Here is a 20,817-nt window from a genome sequence, read left to right on the forward strand (position 1 = left end):
GTGTTTGTAGTATCAGTTGGTTAATTACACGTAGCTAAGATACTGTCATCACTGTACTGACCAGGTGCAGGAATGTAAGAACTGGAATTACGCGTCCCTCTCCTTTGTATCAGATGAGCCACGTGGTTAGACCGGATGGATGAGTTTAGACTCTATTCATTAAATAGGTTAAGGGTATGTGTGGGTGTAGTTAATTGTGGGAGGAGCTACAGTGCTATATAAGGAATGTACTCTATGTATTCAGTACTCAGACTTTGCTGTATTTTGGTGACGCTAGTCCCTCTGAGTCCCGATCGGTGATCCAATAAAGAATCTCTTCCTTCCTGAAGAAACCTGTGTCCATCTCTCTGTGCTTGGCTTCCGTCAGTTTCTCCGGTATCAATACAAATTTCATTTTTTTTTTTTTTTAAGTAAATTATTTGATTACTGGCTCCCATACATTATGGATCTGCCCTTACTTCCTATGGCTATTGATAGGAAGTTTGCCCTAAACAAAGATGGCCGCCGAGTAGTGTGTTTCCAAGTGACGTCATATTAAAGCGTCCATTACAGTCTGGCTCCCAGTATCTGTGCTTGGAGGTTTGAGCAGCTGCTGTGTGTTTATCCTGAGAAGCCCCATTACTGTGAGATCGTGCAGAGGTAGTGGATACAGTGCTGGGAAACACAGGGAGGAGCTGCCAGTCAGGTGACTATTGTTATATGATGAGCTTCCTATACAGTTACACAAAGGAAATGTTCAAATATAATGTTCTATGTATCTAATGTGAGATCAATGGGAACTACCTGTAATGTATGTGGGAAATATATATATATAATGTATGGGGTAAATATACACCCCCTGTATATACTGTGTATATAATGTATGGGGTAAATATACACCCCCTGTATATACTGTGTATATAATGTATGGGGTAAATATACACCCCCTGTATATACTGTGTATATAATGTATGGGGTAAATATACACCCCCTGTATATACTGTGTATATAATGTATGGGGTAAATATACACCCCCTGTATATACTGTGTATATAATGTATGGGGTAAATATACACCCCCTGTATATAATGTGTATATAATGTATGGGGTAAATATACACCCCCTGTATATACTGTGTATATAATGTATGGGGTAAATATACACCCCCTGTATATACTGTGTATATAATGTATGGGGTAAATATACACCCCCTGTATATACTGTGTATATAATGTATGGGGTAAATATACACCCCCTGTATATAATGTGTATATAATGTATGGGGTAAATATACACCCCCTGTATATACTGTGTATATAATGTATGGGGGTAAATATACACCCCCTGTATATACTGTGTATATAATGTATGGGGTAAATATACACCCCCTGTATATACTGTGTATATAATGTATGGGGTAAATATACACCCCCTGTATATACTGTGTATATAATGTATGGGGTAAATATACACCCCCTGTATATAATGTGTATATAATGTATGGGGTAAATATACACCCCCTGTATATACTGTGTATATAATGTATGGGGTAAATATACACCCCCTGTATATACTGTGTATATAATGTATGGGGTAAATATACACCCCCTGTATATAATGTGTATATAATGTATGGGGTAAATATACACCCCCTGTATATACTGTGTATATAATGTATGGGGGTAAATATACACCCCCTGTATATACTGTGTATATAATGTATGGGGTAAATATACAGCCCCTGTATATACTGTGTATATAATGTATGGGGGTAAATATACACCCCCTGTATATACTGTGTATATAATGTATGGGGTAAATATACACCCCCTGTATATACTGTGTATATAATGTATGGGGGTAAATATACACCCCCTGTATATACTGTGTATATAATGTATGGGGGTAAATATACACCCCCTGTATATACTGTGTATATAATGTATGGGGGTAAATATACACCCCCTGTATATACTGAGTATATAATGTATGGGGTAAATATACACCCCCTGTATATATTGTGTGTATATAATGTATGGGGTAAATATACACCCCCTGTATATACTGTGTATATAATGTATGGGGTTAATATACACCCCCTGTATATACTGTGTATATAATGTATGGGCTAAATATACACCCCCTGTATATACTGTGTATATAATGTATGGGCTAAATATACACCCCCTGTATATACTGTGTATATAATGTATGGGGTAAATATACACCCCCTGTATATACTGTGTATATAATGTATGGGGTAAATATACACCCCCTGTATATACTGTGTATATAATGTATGGGGGTAAATATACACCCCCTGTATATACTGTGTATATAATGTATGGGGGTAAATATACACCCCCTGTATATACTGTGTATATAATGTATGGGGGTAAATATACACCCCCTGTATATACTGAGTATATAATGTATGGGGTAAATATACACCCCCTGTATATATTGTGTGTATATAATGTATGGGGTAAATATACACCCCCTGTATATACTGTGTATATAATGTATGGGGTTAATATACACCCCCTGTATATACTGTGTATATAATGTATGGGCTAAATATACACCCCCTGTATATACTGTGTATATAATGTATGGGCTAAATATACACCCCCTGTATATACTGTGTATATAATGTATGGGGTAAATATACACCCCCTGTATATACTGTGTATATAATGTATGGGGTAAATATACACCCCCTGTATATACTGTGTATATAATGTATGGGGTAAATATACACCCCCTGTATATACTGTGTATATAATGTATGGGGTAGTGGATACAGTTCTGGGAGACACAGGGAGGAGCTGCCAGTCAGGTGACTATTGTTATATGATGAGCTTCCTATACAGTTACACAAAGGAAATGTTCAAATATAATGTTCTATGTATCTAATGTGAGATCAATGGGAACTACCTGTAATGTATGTGGGAAATATATATATAATGTATGGGGTAAATATACACCCCCTGTATGTACTGTGTATATAATGTATGGGGGGTAAATATACACCCCCTGTATATACTGTGTATATAATGTATGGGGGGTAAATATACACCCCCTGTATATACTGTGTATATAATGTATGGGGGGTAAATATACACCCCCCTGTATATACTGTGTATATAATGTATGGGGTAAATATACACCCCCCTGTATATACTGTGTATATAATGTATGGGGTAAATATACACCCCCCTGTATATACTGTGTATATAATGTATGGGGTAAATATACAGACCCTGTATATACTGTGTATATAATGTATGGGGTAAATATACACCCCCATGTATATACTGTGTATGTAATGTATGGGGTAAATATACACCCCCTGAATATACTGTGTATATAATGTGTGGGGTAAATATACACCCCCTGAATATACTGTGTATATAATGTATGGGGTAAATATACACCCCCTGTATATACTGTGTATATAATGTATGGGGTAAATATACACCCCCTGTATATACTGTGTATATAATGTATGGAGGGTACATATTCAGCCCTGTGTTATGTTTAGTGATTTACTTAATTGTCTGTATTTATCTATTTAAAGTGTAAATTGAAATTAATTCTATCTCTATTTTCAGATTCACTGAATATTCTAATTCCTGTCCACAACCCCAGAGTCTGTTCTCAGGCTGCCTGATTGGATTAATGATGACAAACACAAACAGGAATCAGATGACCGAGAGGTTCCTGGATCTGACCCTGGAGGTCAACTACCTGCTGACTGGAGAGGTGAGGGTGTCAGTGAATGTCACAGCAACTACTTACTTTCATCCTTTCTTAAAGGGACACTATAGCCACCAGAACAACTACAGCTTATTGTATTTGTTCTGGTGAGTAGAATCATTACCTTCAGGCCTTTTGCAGTAAACATTGTCTTTTCAGAGAAAATGCAGTGTTTACATTACAGCCTAGCGATAACTTCACTGGCCACTCCTCAGATGGCTACAAGAGGTACTTCCTGGGGCAGTGCTGCACAGTGTGACCGATATTCAGTGTCTCCACCCTCTGCATGCAGACACTGAACTTTCCTCATAGACATGCATTGATTTAGGACTGTTCGGCTTGTGCTGGGTCTGCCCTTGATCTGCCTCCTTGACAGTCTCAACAGATCCAATGATTTCTTATGGGAAAGAATTGTGATTGGCTTTGAATAACACTTCTGATGATGTCAGCCAAGCAGGCAGATCAAGGGCAGTGCCAGCAGCAATAAACTGGAATAAAGGTAAGATTTTGCTATATTTAGAGAGGAAGGTGGTGGGGAGAATGGGCTTGGTGGTGTTTATAACATTATAGGGTCAGGAATACATGTTTGTGTTCCTAAACATAAAGTGTCCCTTTAACATTGATTGGGAGTGATTTCTTAAGTTAATACTTTGTAGATATTTAGTGAAAACTAATCATGGTTTTTTTTTGCTTTGTGTAGTGAGATAGAAGCTATGTGCCCGTGTAGAAATAAAACCTACATTAATGTAGGAAGTAGGATTGCCCTACTGAGTAATAATTATTAATTTTTGGAAATAATTTTGTGTATTTATATGTTTGTGTCAGTGACTCAGCACCCTTCATCCTCAGGAAGGTGCCCTCTGATGATCTATCGGGCCACCAAAACCCACTAAGCACACATCAGCTGATCGACAATACAGAAACACATAGGGCAACAGAGTAGATTACGTGATAGCGGCTGTGTGTGGTGTATTGTTATATATATTCATTCGTTACATTGACAGTGGCAGCTGTTTAATTGAGATAAAGTCTGGTCACGGTATAAATGTGGGGATTGTGATGATTATAAGACATGATTATAAACAGGTAGCCCTAGCATAGCATTTCTCAGCCCTGTGCACTATACAGGACTTTATGATGGAGAAGGCCGGCATCGCACACACAGACAGGGGTAGCAGTGACAGAGGTCGGTGGTAGAAGCACATACTAGCAGGATTAAGGTGATTCCTCTTCCAGGAAAAAGATAGTGAAACCGCTAAATAAAAAGAAATGTGAAGTAGTATTGTAAAGCTCTGCGGAATGAGTTAGCGCTATATAAATACCAATAATAGTAATTAAAGGATCACTATAGCGTCAGGAAAACAAACTAGTTTTCCCGACACTATCTAACCCTTAGGTCCCCTCCACCCTCCTGCTGGGCTGAAGTGGTTAAAACCCCTTTAGCTACTTACTTTAATCCAGCTCCGGGCTCCCTAGGCGCTGGTGACCTCTCCTCCCCCTCCGACGTCAGCTCCCGAGTGGAGTGGAGCGGAATGCGAATGCGCGGGATGTTTTCATCTGAAGGGTTAAAACCTGGGGACCTGGCACCCAGACCACTTCATTGAGCTGAAGTGGTCTGGGTGACTATAGTGGTCCTTTAATATTAGCTTAGTTGGAGAGATATTTTAATACATGTTTCTTTATGTGTAGGATTACATTGTTGTGAAGAGATCTGCCGAGCCTACAATACAGAGAAGCAGTCCCTGTGTGTTTAGAGGATCCTGCAAGACCCAGAGCTCCAGCCCGGTGTGTCCACCTCACTCACTGATACATGAGGGAAACAATGAGCAGAACATCCTGGAACTGACCAATCAGATCATCCACCTGCTGACTGGAGAGGTGAGGCTGCTGGGAATGGGACATCATAGAGTAAAACCAAGGGATGTGCCTGGATGGTGACTGGATAAAGATGTTGGGATCTCACTGTCTGTTATTTCTTGTAGGTTTGGAAGCATTTAAAAGGGCAAAAGGAAACTTACAAGGAAGTGATGATGGAGAGTCACCACCCCCTCATCTCCTTGGGTAAGACGATGTTTAATCAGCATTGTGTTTGGTTATAGAGCAGATATCATTCCAGAACATCCTCAAACACTTGGTCACGCCTACATAGTGTGAAATCTGTTCAGTGATTACACACTGATAAGCTGTAAGATCAGAATAATTTGTTCTATTTTACATGGATCACAGAGATTATGTTTTACAAGTCACACGTGATGGCCACTGGATGTTTGCAAGGCACATCCTTGAGCGAGGTAGTTATCTATAGTCACTGGGAATCCTGATGGCAAGTTGTTGGCTATCAGTTCAGTCCTAGAATATTCTCCTTGGTTAGCTGCTGCACCGTTTGGGAAAGTGGAGGCTTACTGGACTGTTAGCCATTTTGATTGCCTGCACAATCACATTTGATCTTTTGCTTCTATACAAAAGCATTGCAATGCCAAATGTGAAGACTTTGAAGTCCCTAATCACAGCTAAATTCAAAGGGCACTACTCTATACTAATATTCTTCTTGACTTCCCTGCTGCCTTTGACACTGTTGACCATGTTCTCCTTCTCCAAACTATTCAATCTGTCTCTGTGACACTGTCCTCTCTCGGGTTTCCTCCTATTTCTCCCAATGCTCATTCAGTGTCTTCTTTTCTAATGATACCCCCTCCCTTCGTCTTGTCTTAGTTGGAGTCCCCCAAGTCTCTGTCCTTTGTCCCCTTCTATTTTCTCTTTATACTGCCTCTCTTGGCAAACTTATTACCGCATTTGGATTCCAATACCACCTGTACGCTGATGACACCCAGATATATATCTCCCCCCCCAGACCTCTCCCCTGCCGTCCTGCAACGTGTCACTGCTTTCCTTTCTTCCATCTCTGACTGGATATCCTCCCACTTTTTGAAACTCAATCTTTCTAAAACTGAACTTCTTGTCTTTTCTCCTCTTAATACTGAACCTCCTCTCTCTTTCCCTTCAAGTTGGTGGTACCCACATCAGCCATTCTTGCAAGCCCGCTGTCTTGGCGTTCTATTTAATTCTGGCCTCACCTTTGAGCCTCACATCCAGTCTGTTACCAAATCCTGTAGATTCCATCTTAAAAACACAGCCCGCATACGCCCCTTTCTTACTCAAAATGCTACTATGGAACTTGTCCATGCTCTAGTAATCTCTTGCATGGATTATTATAACCTTCTCCTAATAGGTCTTCCCACAAGTCGTATTGCCCTGCTACAGTCTGTAATGAATGCTGCAGCCAGACTGATTTTCCTCTCACACCTCACCCCTCTGCCAGTCCTTACTCTCTCCTAAAGGGCAGCACTTTACTCTCTCCTCCAGCTCTGCTTCACTCCCACCTTGTTTGATTGCTACCTCTTGTCCTGTTGTTTTACACCCCACCTCCTATAGACTGTAAGCTCGTTTGAGCAGGGCCATCTTCAACCTATCGTTCCTGTAAGTTTTTGTAATTGTCTCATTTCTTGTTAAATCTCCCCCTTTGATAATATTGTAAAGCCCTACGGAATATGCTGGCACTATGTAAATACCAGTAATAATAATAATAATAATAAGTACTGAGCATCTTCAGAAGGAAGTGTTTCCCTTCTTTTTGACAGTCTGAGAGCAAATAGAGGCATCCTTATTGGCAAATTTAAACATTGTCATTTCTCATTAATTGCTGTGTTTACACTTGTCAGAATGCAGTGACAGGTGTGTACAACAAAACCTCCACGTTAAATCGTAGTGGTTTATAGACTTAGTATCACTTTTAAGTACTTGTACCATAAGTGGTTGCACTCTCATGTCATCTAATGCAGAGACCATACACTGATCAACCACAGCATTAAAACCACTGACAGGACAAGTGAATAACATTGCTTATATCATTACAATGACACCTGTCATGTGGGCAGCAATTGAACAGTCAGGTGTTGAATACCATGTGTTGCAAGCGAAAAGAACGGAGTAACATTGAAAAGGGCCAAATAGTGATTTAGGATATTTGGGGGTGACTAGGGGGGGGGTCAGTTAGATGTAGTGGAGTCGAGATTGGGGTTAAAAAAAAAAAACCGGGATTCGACCATGACAGTGCCGCTTTAAAATTTAAAAAATAAATCAGATTTTGAATACTTTTATTTTTTTTAAATCATAGATTTTTATCTACCCTGTCACCACCTAGTATGTGTAAACAACCACTTTCAAAATTAAATAGTTAAAGCATATCCAAAAGGCTAGGGAACTGGATGGTGGCATGGGCTAAATTCCGCAATATACTCCAGTAGTAGCGGCACAAATTATTGTGAAGATAAAACCGCCACAAGGTCTATTCGTCTTCTACTTGAAATGCATTGGGACCCTTTATATTGATTTTTATTTATTTTTCATTTATCTTCACACTTTATTCCATCTCGCCTCTAGGCAGGATGTTGTATGCTTTACATTGGCGTTATTAAAATCTTAACGTGACATACAATATTGCACTTTTTTTTTTCCTCTATTTTTTTTTTACATCCGAATAAGTTGGATTCATTACAGAAGATAATACCAAAATGTGGATATACCCGTAGAGTGGAGTCAAGCTTTTATATCTTCTTCCCATTCATTGTGAGTGCATTATATCTCGTTCTTGGGATAGGTTCTTTGTACAATATTACCCTTCGTGCTGTTTATATAATTGTTTGTAGCTATATCTTTACAAGAATTTGCACAGCTACTACTGAAGAATATTGCTGAATTTGGTCCATTCCACCATCCACTTCTCGTCTTATGGATAAGCTAGTATTATTATTGTGTAAGTGGTTGTTTACACATACTAGGTGGTGGTTCACATTAAATGTCCCTCTTTATTTATATTATTTCATTTTACTGTTTGTTTTTGGGTGGGAAGGGGAGGGTTTGTGAGGAAATGTATAAGAGGGTTCAGAATACATATTTTTTTCTGATTTTTGGTGTATGTCACTTTACATATATTAAAGAAATTGTCCCTATCGTTTCTGAAGACCTGTAGACCTCTGCCTTTTAGGATAACACACCACATAAGCAACCACCTGAGATACCTACAGCTTCCCTGGTAGGTCCACTGTACTGATCACACATGGTCAATAGCTTGCACTGTAATTCAGAGCTTTAAAGAAATTCACCCTACTGTTTATTAGGATCCCATTAGGATGTCCGTTAAGAAAATCTTCTAATCGTGTTTTCTTTCCAACAGATGGTTCCATAAACAAAAATAAAGCCAGTGAATTTTACACTTCAGTTTCTTCTCCAAATTATATAACAAAAGATAATAAATGTAAAATGAATCAAAAAATTAACTGTGCGGCAGTCAGTACACCAAGCAGTAAATCGAGTCATAAAACCACAGAATCCGAGGAAGTAAATCTCCGAGACATTAATACGCCCATAGAACATATACAGACTGAAGATCCATCTACTCATATTAAGGAGGAATCAGACTCGTATGAGGAAGGGAATCTCCCAGACACAGACATTTATACACCCACAGAAGAAAACCAAATAGAATATTTATCTATTCAAATTAAGGAAGAATCCACTTCTTGGGAAGAAATAAATCTGGTTGAATCTGCTCTTTATACTACCAAGGTAGGTATACATACCGACTATACATCGAAGTGTGAATCGGCATCAAATGAAAAACATATTCTGATAAACACTGATGTTTATAGAGGCACAGAGCATACACAGAGAGAATATCTACCTAATCGTATTAGGGAAGAATCAGCCTCACGTGAAGCCAGCACTGTCACCAGCACCAACGTTTATACACCCACAGGAGATAAACAGATGGACTATACATCAAATTATGAATTGGCATCCTACAAAGAAGGAAATCTGGGAGACGCTGATATTTATACACAGACAGAATATCCATCTACTTTTATTAAGGAGGAATCAACGTCATATGAAGATGTAAATTTTACCATCTTGGGCCTTCTTACCCCCACTTTTCATACTGGAATACAAAACAGAGGGAATAGTAACTGCTTTGGTGGTACTAAGATGTCATCTACCAATTCGGAGCTTGTTAAGCATCAGAGTGTTTACAAAGGAAATACATTGACCAGTTCAGATTACATTGGACATGAGTGTCAGAATTCACATTTTATCCAACATGGGAGAGTTAGAGAGAGAACTTTTTGTTGTTCTGAATGTGGGAAATGTTTCACTAAAATGTCACATCTTAAAAGACATATGATGATTCACACAGGAGAGAAGCCATTTTCGTGTTCAGAATGTGGGAAATGTTTCATTCAAATGACAAGTCTTAAGTTGCATCAGAGGATTCACACAGGAGAGAAACCATTTTCTTGTTCTGAATGTGGGAAACGCTTCACTCAAATGTCAGAGCTAAAGACACATATGAGGATTCACACAGGAGAGAAACCATATTCATGTTCAGAATGTGGGAAATGTTTTACTGACCATTCAACTCATAAGGCTCATCAGAAGATTCACACAGGAGAGAGGCCATTTTCTTGTTCTGAATGCGGTAAATGCTTTGCTCGTACATCAAATCTTAAGACACATCTGAGAATTCACACTGGAGAGAGACCATTTTCATGTTCTGAATGTGGGAAATGTTTCCCACTTATGACAAATCTTAAGAAACATATGATGAGTCACTCACTCATGACATAAACCATTTTCTTGCTCTGATAAAGGGAAATGTTTCATTTCTTTTCAGGTTTTGGTTCATATAAGGAAATCCATACAAGAATTCATTCTTTTGCTCAGAACATAGAATAGTTTTTTGTTTTTTTATAAACCTAAGACTTCTTACATGTCAGAGGATTCACACAGGATAGCAGTTTTTCAGGGTTATTGAGAAAAGTGAGAATTGAACTTCCAGAGACATTGTATGCACTATACCCATTTATTCTGATTGAATTGGTTAGTATCTGGAGTTCCCTGGCAAACTCTCTCCATTCAGTGTATCAGAAAAAAGTTTTTGAACAGTTTTACACTAGCAAATAATCCCTGGCAACCCGCAGCCCAGCCTTCACTATAGTTATGGCTGCTGCAGAGATTGCACACTTCCTTCTAGCCATACCAATTCATACCAGCAACGAGCACTGTGATACGTTGAAAGGAGTCAGCTGACACACTCAGCCAATTACATTGCTGCTGAGGCTAATGACTGCAGGCTGCCAGGGACTGTTTGAAAATGGTTTAACACTGAATGGAAGGATGGTACTAGGGCACGCCAGACACTATAACCCCTTCAATGAGATAAAGCAGTTATAGTTCCTATAGTATCACTGTAAATTCAAAGCAGCTGGACTGGAAAAAAAAATTAAGTCCGCTATACTTTTAGTTTGATTGCTCTGGCCTTAAATTTGAAATTCACTTTGAATTCTCCCTTTAGAAAATAACCATCTGTGTGTTCTTGAATGTATAGGAAGCCAATGTGAAAATGAAAATATTACCAAACTCTTAACAAATAGAAACTAATTATCTTTACATTTTTGGAAGTTACCAGTTATGATGATTCAAAAATGTTAGTTTATTTAAAAAAAAAAAAAAAAAAAATTTTTAAGGAACCCTCCAGGCTAATAAATAAGGTATTTTTTTTTTAAAGATGATGCAGTGTTGTTAAGTCTGTTTAAATATCAACCCCCAAAAGGAGACGCTCTTCCTGACCAGTCCACCATTGAATGGCACACTGCACAAAAAATGATAGCTTGCAGTCCAACGCCTGCCCACCAACCTAGGGTCTCCGTGGATTGGATTTATTGTTCCATCATATCCAACAGACGCTCAATCGGGTTAAGTTCTGGGGAATTTAGAGGCCAAGGCAATACCCTGAACTAGGAATCGACAGATATTGATTTTTTTAGAGCAGATACTGATAATCTGTAAACGTTCAGGGCGATAGCCGATAACTGACCGATATTCTGTACATTTACCATTTTGAACAAATAAACTATTTCTAAAGGTAAATGCACCAAATATGCATGCCACGTGCAGTGGGTGCAGTGTGTTTAAACGGGAGCTGTGTGTGTGTGTGTGTGTGTGTAGTGGATGCAGTGTGTATTTGTGTAGTGTGTATATAATGAATGCGTAGTGTGTGTATAGTGAACGTAGTGTGTGGTGTGCGTAAAGTGAATGCAGTGTTTGTGTAGTGTGTGTGTGTATATATACTAAATGCAATGTGTGTGTATAGTGAATGCGGTGTTTGTGTAGTGTGTTTATATAGAATGCAGTGTTTGTGTAGTGTGTGTGTATATAATGCAGTGTGTTTGTGTACTGTGCATTATATAAACACTGCATTATATACAAACACTACAAAAAACACACTGCATTATATAAATACATTGCATTCACTATACACAAACTGCAATATATAAACAAACTACACACACTGCATTATATACACAGTGTGTTTGTGTAGTGTGTTTATATAATGCAATGGGTGTGTGTTTGTGCAGTGTGTTTATATAATGCAGTGTGTGTTTGTGTTTCTGTAGGTATGTAATTTAGGGGGAGGGGGCATTTTTTAAATTTAATTTTTGAAAAAAAAATTTATTTATTATTATTTTTTTTTTTTTTTAGTTTCCCCTTCCCTGCTTCTTACTTGGCCAGAGAGGGGCGATATAGCATTCCCTGGTGGTCCAGTGGCATGGAAAATACAGAGGGGGCCCGCAACAAGCTCTTACTTACCTTCCCAGCTGCTCCCTGTGTAAATCTCACGGCCAGCGCACTGCGCAGAGTCTTGCCATGGTAACCAGTGGCAACGCTCTGACGGCCGCGGGACTCGCAAGATTTAGACAGACAGGGAGCTAAAGGGAGCTGCTGGGAAGGTAAGTAAGCGCCTGCTGCGGTCCCCCCCCAGGACCACCAGGCTTGTCATGGTATGTATTATCGGCAATATCAGAATATCAGCCGATAATATCGCCCAGACTGATAATCGGTCGATCCCTACCCTGAACTATTTTTATGTTCCTCTGACCATCCCGGAAAAAAATTTCAGTGGCCTTTGTGCAATATTGTGTTGAAAGAGGCCACTGCCATTAGGAAACACCATTGCCATTGGTCTGCAACACTCTCTAAGTAGGTGGTACGTGTCAAAGTGACATCCACATGAATGCCAGGACCCAAGATTTTGCAGCAGAACCACTGCCCCCACATTCTTCCCATAGTGCATTCTGCTGCCATCTCTTCCCCAGGTAAACGGCGCACGCTCACCTGACCACGTGATCTAAAAGAAAACATGATTCATCAAACCAGGTAACCTTCTTTCATGGCTCCATGGTCCAGTTCTGATGCTCATGTCGCCATTGAAGGTACTTTCAGCGGTGGACAGGAGTCATCATGGGCACTCTGACCGCTCTGCGACTACGCAGCTCCATACACAGCAAACTGTGATGCACTGGGTGTTCTGACACTTTTCCATCATGGCTAGCATGAAGTTTTTCAGCAATCTGAGCTACGACAGCTTCTGTGTGAGCAGACCAGATGGGTTTGCCTTTACTCCCCACGTGCATCAATGAGCCATAGGAAGCCATGATCCTGAAGCAGATTCACTGGTTGTCCTTCCTTGAACCACTTTTTGGTAGGTACTTACCACTGCATACCGGGAACACCCCACAAGTCTTGTCAGTTTGGAGATGCACTGACTTCTAGTCATCACTATTTGGCCCTTGTCAAATTCTCAATCTTTTCACTTGCCCATTTTTCCTGCTTGCAACACCTGAAATTCAAGACCTGACCATCACCTGCTGCCTGATATACCTCAGTCCATAACCGCTGCCATTGTAACGCTTTAATGTTATTGTTGTGGTTGGTCAGTGTATGTAGAGTAGATTATTCTAAAACAAAATTCCTGCATTAATTTCCCACTGAGGCATAGTTGATTTTGAGTAACCTGAACAGATGCTAATTTGTGTTGCAAGCACTTTTCTAATTGTGACTGTTTGTGGAACATGAGAATGAACTAATGACGTTGTTAGAATTGCCAACAAGCATATCATGTGTGTAGTACTTGTAGCGGAGCTCCAATACTACGAATAGGTATCTCCGCTATTCATTCCTGAAGCTGAAAGAAGCAATGTAACAATCCAAGACCTTTTCCTCCCAGCAACTAAACAACATATAGTTCTGGGAGTCAACTGATTGTATTTTGGTCACACACTGCTTTTATGGACTGACTCCTAGTATGGGGTCTCCACATAAAAATTACAAGGGTTTCCCTCCCAGATATCTGTTTCTGAGAGATAATTGAGTAAGAAAACTAACTCCATTATCTTTCGGTTAGAAGAAAAAATACAAAATATTACAGTTTACCCTAAAAATACCTTATAATAACATAGGAACCCATACCGGGCGTTACGGTGGTACTCGGTCCAGAGGTGCCCGTGGATGGCTGACGGTGATACACCAGAGGGGAACAACTACGACGGTTCTGGCCTGCTATGGGAGGCATTACAGGAGGACCGTGAGGTCGGTAGCACAGAGGAGTCTCCGTATCGGAACATCCGGGAATACCGAATGGATGCACTGGAACTTCCTGATCCTATGGGGCTGGGGCCAGATATCACCCGTCTGGTCATGGTTGAATGGTAACTGGAGCAAGACTAATGAAGCCTACTAGACTCTGTACAGCAGCAGGCACCACTGGGGGTAGAGATAGTCTGTCTCACTCCCCAGCTGCAGTGTACCATGCATGGAACGGAGACAACCGGTCTTGCTTCCCAGCAGCAGTGTGAATGCCAGGGAGGGGAGACAACTGGTCTCATTCCCCAGCAGTGGAGTGAGATCCAGGGGGAGAGCACAACTGGCTCTCCTAAGGGGCCAGCTACGACCCCAGCGATTCCCGGGAAGCAGAGCCACGACGGGCTCAGCAGACAACAGGCAGCTGGGAAAACTGCAGAGATACAGGTGATGGAATGGCCGTGAGGGCATGTTTGTTTGGGTGGGGGGGTTTAACGGGCTCAGAGACCCCTGTGTACCAGCACCTGGACTGTGTGGCCTCCCTGGCTAATGGCGCCTTATGTCTAAGTCTCCTGTACCCAGGAGAGTGCAGGGTGTAAAGCCGGCCAGACCCCAGAACTGTAGGGGCTGGCCGAGGACAAGTGCTGTTGCAGGCATGGCACTCACTATGTGTCCACTCCAGACAGCAGCGAGCTGACCCATGCAGGTCAGTCTGTGGCTGTCATAGATGGACAAGGGGGAGATGTGTGACGGAATGCCGTCACTGAGTGCCATACCCGCATGTGCCCAATGCTTATTCATGTGCTTCCCCGTGTGCTTCGTGTATTGTGCGCTGTTTCCCCATTTGGAAGTGTTCATATGAACTGAACACATTTTTCTCCCGAACAGGGCCCACCCCGTTACCCCCATTGGAATGTTTACACCAATCAATTGGAACGTTCACACCAGTAACATAGGTGCAAAACCACAAGGGAAGTAATCAATGAGTGCTCCCCTGGGTTGCCGCCATTTATAACTGGCCGGAGGAGATCCAGGAGCCTCCTGCCTGCAGCCGGAGTGTCAGCAGGGCAGACAGCGGCTGCAGGGGCTCCCTACCCGGGAGCTACGAGTCCTGCACTCTCTCCAGTGCTACCTACATGGAGATATCCACCAGAGAGTGGCACGAGCCACAGCAGAATCTCTGGAACTGTGAGGCAGCTTCATGGCTGCAGAGTCCCGCTAGCCGCCTGGAAGTCCGTGCCGGCCAATAGGGGAAGTGCTGCCATTCAAACTGGTTTTGCGCCCTTTCTCCTGATTGGCCGGCAAAGTATCTCCTCGAGTGCTCATTGGTGTGATTTGGTTTTGCGCCCTTTTCCCAGATTGGTTGGCGGAAATCACACAGTAACTCGTGTAGGTGTGATTTACAGGCCCCCTGGACAAACAGAAGAATTAGATAATCTACTAGTTGAGGAAATGGCTAAAATTACAATGAAGGGGAAAGTTATTATCATGGATGACTTTAACCCCTTAAGGACCAAACTTCTGGAATAAAATGGAATCATGACGTGTCACACACGTCATGTGTCCTTAAGGGGTTAATCTTCCGGATGTGAACTGGAAAACAAAACAGCTGCTTGTGCCAGGAGCACACATTCTAAAGGAGTGTTCTTCACCGATACCTTTTTGGCCCTCTTTATGCAGGCCTACCCGTACGTTGGATTCGGCACAACACTACCAACTTTCTCCCTCTCCTCTATTTCCATATATGAATTAAGTTCCGACCACAAGTAAAAGGCCATAGGCCTGAATTTGTGGGAGAAGTTTTCCCTATATAAACTCAACCCACCCTCTACGTACCTATGCCGTTTCCCTGTTTGAGTGACCCCACCCAGCACTCCCTCTAATATCTTATTGTCATGGGTGGCGGTCCAAAGACTGGGACCCCTGTGTGTCTGATGAGGAAGATGGGAGTCTCAGCGTGGAAATAGACAATCAGGGTCTGATGCAGGGTATCCATACGCCCCCTGGTGTTGAGCACCAGGGTCTGTGTGGCCACATACCAGAGCCCTGATGCATCTTAAGCGGATGCCAGGAGCTGATATTAAGCAGACCTCCCAGGATCTGGATAGGGAGGCTCTGCAACAGATATGTATCCAGTACTAGAAACAAGGCAAAACTAGAATAGGCACCAAACAAGAGAAGACAAGACTAGAAGAACCCAGAACCGGAGCAGGACAGAAAGAAAAACTCAGAACATGTACACAATACATGAGGGAAACATGAACAGGACATGGACAAGACAGGACAGGACTGTACATAAACTGGGAATACAAGAAAAAATAAAACAAGACCAGATACAAGGCAAAACAAGAGGAGAAATAACCAAGTACTATATATGTAATAAACATTGGAGATTTAGACATAAATGGCCAAGATGTATGCAGCCCACCACTGTGCCAAAGTACTCAAATTACAGTGGGTCTTAACTGCCTAGATATGCATGACTAAATAAACAACAATAAAACACACACAGTACTTGCAGGACCACTGCTTGCAGGAACAGACTGAAACAAAAAGGATTAATGGCAAAGGAATGGGTGTGGCAACAAAAAACAAACATTTAAAGGAATCCAGGAGACTGGGAATTCCAGGAACGGAATAAAGGAAAAAACCCAGCATAAAGAAAACCAGACAAAGAATAGAAAACCAAGACAAACTAAACAAGAATTGTAAAAAGAATACTAGATACCAGAAGCCAAGGCCAGACATCTGAACAAAACGGAACAGGACGTGACACTTATCACATTATCCAAGGTAGGCCCTCTTTATGAAATCCTACCTGTACATTGCTTTGGCACAACACTACCAACTTTCTCACTCTCCTCTATTTCCATATGCGAATTCAGTTCCGACCACAAGTAAAGGAACATTGTATGAGAAACAATATTTTTCATTTTTAACAATTTGGAACCTTGTGTCTAAGTGTCACAACAGTGTCATATCCAAAAGAAACATGAATAATAACGCTCAGATTAATAATCGTGCCTGTAATGTAAATATGGGGGTGGCCAGATAAGTCATTTCGAAGGAATTACAAAGTCCGCTATAGTAGGTCACAGGTAGGAAGTGTGACATATCTATGGAATAGAAAAATGGTAACAAAATCATAGATGCAATTATTAGGCATGTGCATGGGAACATTTTGGGGTTCAGTTCGGCATTCCGAAATTCGGAACTTCGGTAATTTCGGAACTTCAGCACTTCAGAATTTCGGAACTTGTCTTGCAGCAGCTTGGTAGATAACTCCCTAATTCCCACGGTATTAGGGAGTTATCTACCAAAAGGCTGAAAGACCTTAATTGGTCTTTCAGCCAAATTTACTAATACCAAGTTGTGGCGAAACCAACTTCGCCACTGTGGGCTGGAGAAGCCTGGCTGCTAGCCTCCTGCCCTGCGACTATGGCCCCTGGACATATTGCACTTTAAAGACTATATTTGGGCATGTATAATTTATATTGCTGCTACTGGCCCTTTAAAATCAGCGGTGGACATTTTGGGACTACTGTCCCTTTAAGACTGTGAAGCATATTCTATTGTACTGCCTGTATATTGTATATGTATTTCTGTATGCAGTTAACCTGGGTTATATATATATATGCAGCCTTCATCTGATTGTTCGGTAGAATCACTCCATTCATTGTATTGAGGAAACTACCGAACAACCAGACCACCCAGGATTAAGTGTGCCTCCAATTACCGTTTGCAACAATGTTGCAAACGGGTAATTGGCAATCATGTAATGTGTTCTGTGTCCTCTGGGTGGCCGCCATTCGGGAAACAACCACGTGGCGGCGGCCATCTTTAACTACCGAACAGCGGTGTTTTGCCGTCGAGTGTCTGGAACTAAAATCGGACACTTGACTAGGCAAACACCGCTGAGACCTCCATACTTCCAGAAATTCGTATGGAAACTACCGAATGACCCGCCGTTCGGTAGAAAGAACCCCATAAACAAGGGAATTCATTCTAACCCTCTCCAGGCTCTATAACACAGGCAATTCGCCTGTTTTCATTCCCTTGTTTGTGACCGACCGCAGGGCCAAAATGCATGGAACTGTTTTCGGATACTTTACCCATGCGGTCGGTCAAATCTTTGGAGTCCCATAACTCCTGAACCATTTATCCGAATGGGCTGATTCTTGCATATGTTGTCCCCCTGAATAAGGGCTATCAGGGGATACCTGTTTTGGAGGTGTAGCATATGTATTTGGGGTACATCCAGGAATTGGGGAAAAAGGTGTACGGTATAATTGTGTTAAGTGTTAATCTAAGGGGAGGAAATGTGTGGGAGGTACATCCATGTGATTGGTTAATCTCATCCTCCCCCTGGGAGTGTCCTGTATGTACTTGTTGGTAATAAAAGCCAGACTGGGTGTCCCAGTCTTGAGTTCTTGCTTAACCCTCAAAGCGATGTGTCGTCTCGGTCTTTGGGGGAATGGGATTGTATGCTGACTGCCAGGAGTGTAAGCCGATGTCTGCTTTTCTTGTTCAGCTGTTCCAGTTCGGAGTGTTATTTCGTATCCAGCTCGTGAGTTCTGATGTTCTGCAGTAGCTGTGCCTGTCTATGGAAAAGGGGATTATCCCTCTAAGCGTAGTAACCCCACTCTTAAACTAAGCCTGTATTCGATAGCTATAGCTTAAACTAAGTTTAAATATATGTATTTGTGGCCTGCCTACCGCAGCGTGACACACTAGATTATATGCAATTCAAGCCTGTTAATTCTATGTTATAGCACGGTTACTACTAAGTGCAGTAAATCCACCAAGCAAAGTTAGAACTTAAATGACTTTCTATTTAATGCTAACACCTGTTATTGCTGACTAAACTCATGTGAATTGTCTTTAGGCTTATGTTTGCTATACAATGCTCAACTGCTCTTGTTTATCTTCTTAAAATAAATGCATAGGCAACAAGCGAGATTTAACACTAATAACTCAATAGTTAGAATGCTCTTGTATGTACGTTCTCTGCACGAGCCATGTTTTTCCTCTTTTGTCCCTCTCCTACCTATTTCTGCATGGCATGTGCATTATGCTAACATCTTGAAAACTAAACGACTATAATAACTATAAAAATGTGCCTGTATAACGTATGCCATGACTTGTACTACCTATGTCTACCTATTTTACTGGATGTCGCTGTTGTGGCGCATGCCGGCTACCTGTTTATTCTGTGCACACCCAAAATAAAGAATTAAAAAAAAAAAAAAAGAAAAGGGGATTATCGCCTAAACGCATTTTTTCCCTTTTATGCTGAAACGGTCCGTTACACAAGTAAAGATTACTTAGTATTAGTAAATTATACCCCTACTCGCTATACCGCAAGTAGGGAGATGTCTATTAAACAGGTCCCCCCTCCTGGCTTTTAAACTAAAGGGGGGGCCTGTTGCACCCCCGGCACCACGCCTCAGCAGCGAGTCGGGCCCTAAATTAGAATAAGGGGGGGGACCTATTGCCCCCCCCCCCCCGAGTGGCGTGTGGGGGCCCTAAATATAATGGGGGGACCTATTGTCCTCCCCCCGGCCCCCACCGCTGAGCGGTAGGTGGGAGCCCTAAATTAGAATGAGGGGGGAGGACCTAGGGCTCAGAGCACTCTGATTGGTGGGTTTAAGCCATCCAATCATAGTGCTCTGACATTTAAAAGAAGAGACTGACGGGTGACCAGTCAGTCTCTTCTTTTACCTGTCAGAGCACTATGATTGGATGGCTTAAACCCACCAATCAGAGTGCTCTGAGCCTAATTGCAGGGCGGGGCAAGGCTTTATAAGCCTTCCCCCACCCTGCAGAGCTCAGTCTGCGCGGAGCCCTCGCCGGATGAAGATGGATAATTTTTTTTTTGCGCTCGTTTTTTTTTAAAGTGCGTCGGTTATTATGGCTTTTTATTTGCCCTTTTTTGGGGCTGAAAAAAGAAGATTTTAGACGAAAGAAAACATCAAATGGTAAGTTTTATTTTTTAACAGGTTTAGCTAATGGTCCCCCCTCATTCTAATTTAGGGCCCCCACCCACCGCTCAGGTGTGGGGGTTAAGGAGGAGGACATTAGGTCCCCCCCTCATTCTAATTTAGGGCCCCCATCCACCGCTCAGGGGGGAGGATATTAGGTCCCCCCTCATTCTAATTTAGGACCCCCACCCACCGCTCAGGGGTGGGGGCGGACATTATGTCCCCCCCCAATTAGTATTTAGGGCCCCCACCCACCGCTCAGGGGTGGGGGCCAGGGGGAGGACATTAGGTCTCCTCCAATTAGTATTTAGGGCCCCCACCCACCGCTCAGGGGTGGGGGTCAGGGGGGAGGACATTAGGTAACCCCCATTCTAATTTAGAGCCCCCACCCACTGCTCAGGGGTGGGGAACAGGGGGGAGGACAATAGGTCCCCTCCTTATTCTAATTTAGGGCACCCACTCACGGGTGGGGGCTTGGTAGGGGGGGACATGCTTTTTTTACAGTGAGCAGGCTGCTCACTGTTTAATAGACATGCCCCTACTCGCAGTATAGCAAGTAGGGGCATAATTTACTAATACTAAGTAATATTTACTTCGTACTACCGAAGCCACATGGCTGAGAAAA

General features: G+C 41.9%; 1 protein-coding gene across 2 annotated transcripts in view; it reads left to right on the forward strand.

Annotated features, from left to right (window-relative positions):
- Nucleotides 1-605: 605 nt before the first annotated feature.
- The window catches only part of LOC134575174 (oocyte zinc finger protein XlCOF7.1-like), a 228,711-nt gene continuing 208,499 nt past the window's right edge, over nt 606-20,817 (forward strand). Inside the window, exons 1-5 of one of the 2 annotated variants that reach the window (XM_063434403.1) lie at nt 606-685; nt 3,644-3,744; nt 5,428-5,616; nt 5,721-5,799; nt 8,972-11,284. In XM_063434403.1, the coding sequence (XP_063290473.1) occupies nt 3,661-3,744; nt 5,428-5,616; nt 5,721-5,799; nt 8,972-10,419 (1,800 nt within the window). In that variant the 5' untranslated portion in view covers nt 606-685; nt 3,644-3,660 and the 3' untranslated portion in view covers nt 10,420-11,284. Of the gene's footprint in view, nt 686-3,643; nt 3,745-5,427; nt 5,617-5,720; nt 5,800-8,971; nt 11,285-20,817 lie in introns of those variants that run through there. The other variant, XM_063434402.1, reaches the window with a different exon arrangement.

The sequence above is a fragment of the Pelobates fuscus genome, chromosome 10 (genome assembly GCF_036172605.1).
Source record: "Pelobates fuscus isolate aPelFus1 chromosome 10, aPelFus1.pri, whole genome shotgun sequence".
NCBI lineage: Eukaryota > Metazoa > Chordata > Amphibia > Anura > Pelobatidae > Pelobates > Pelobates fuscus.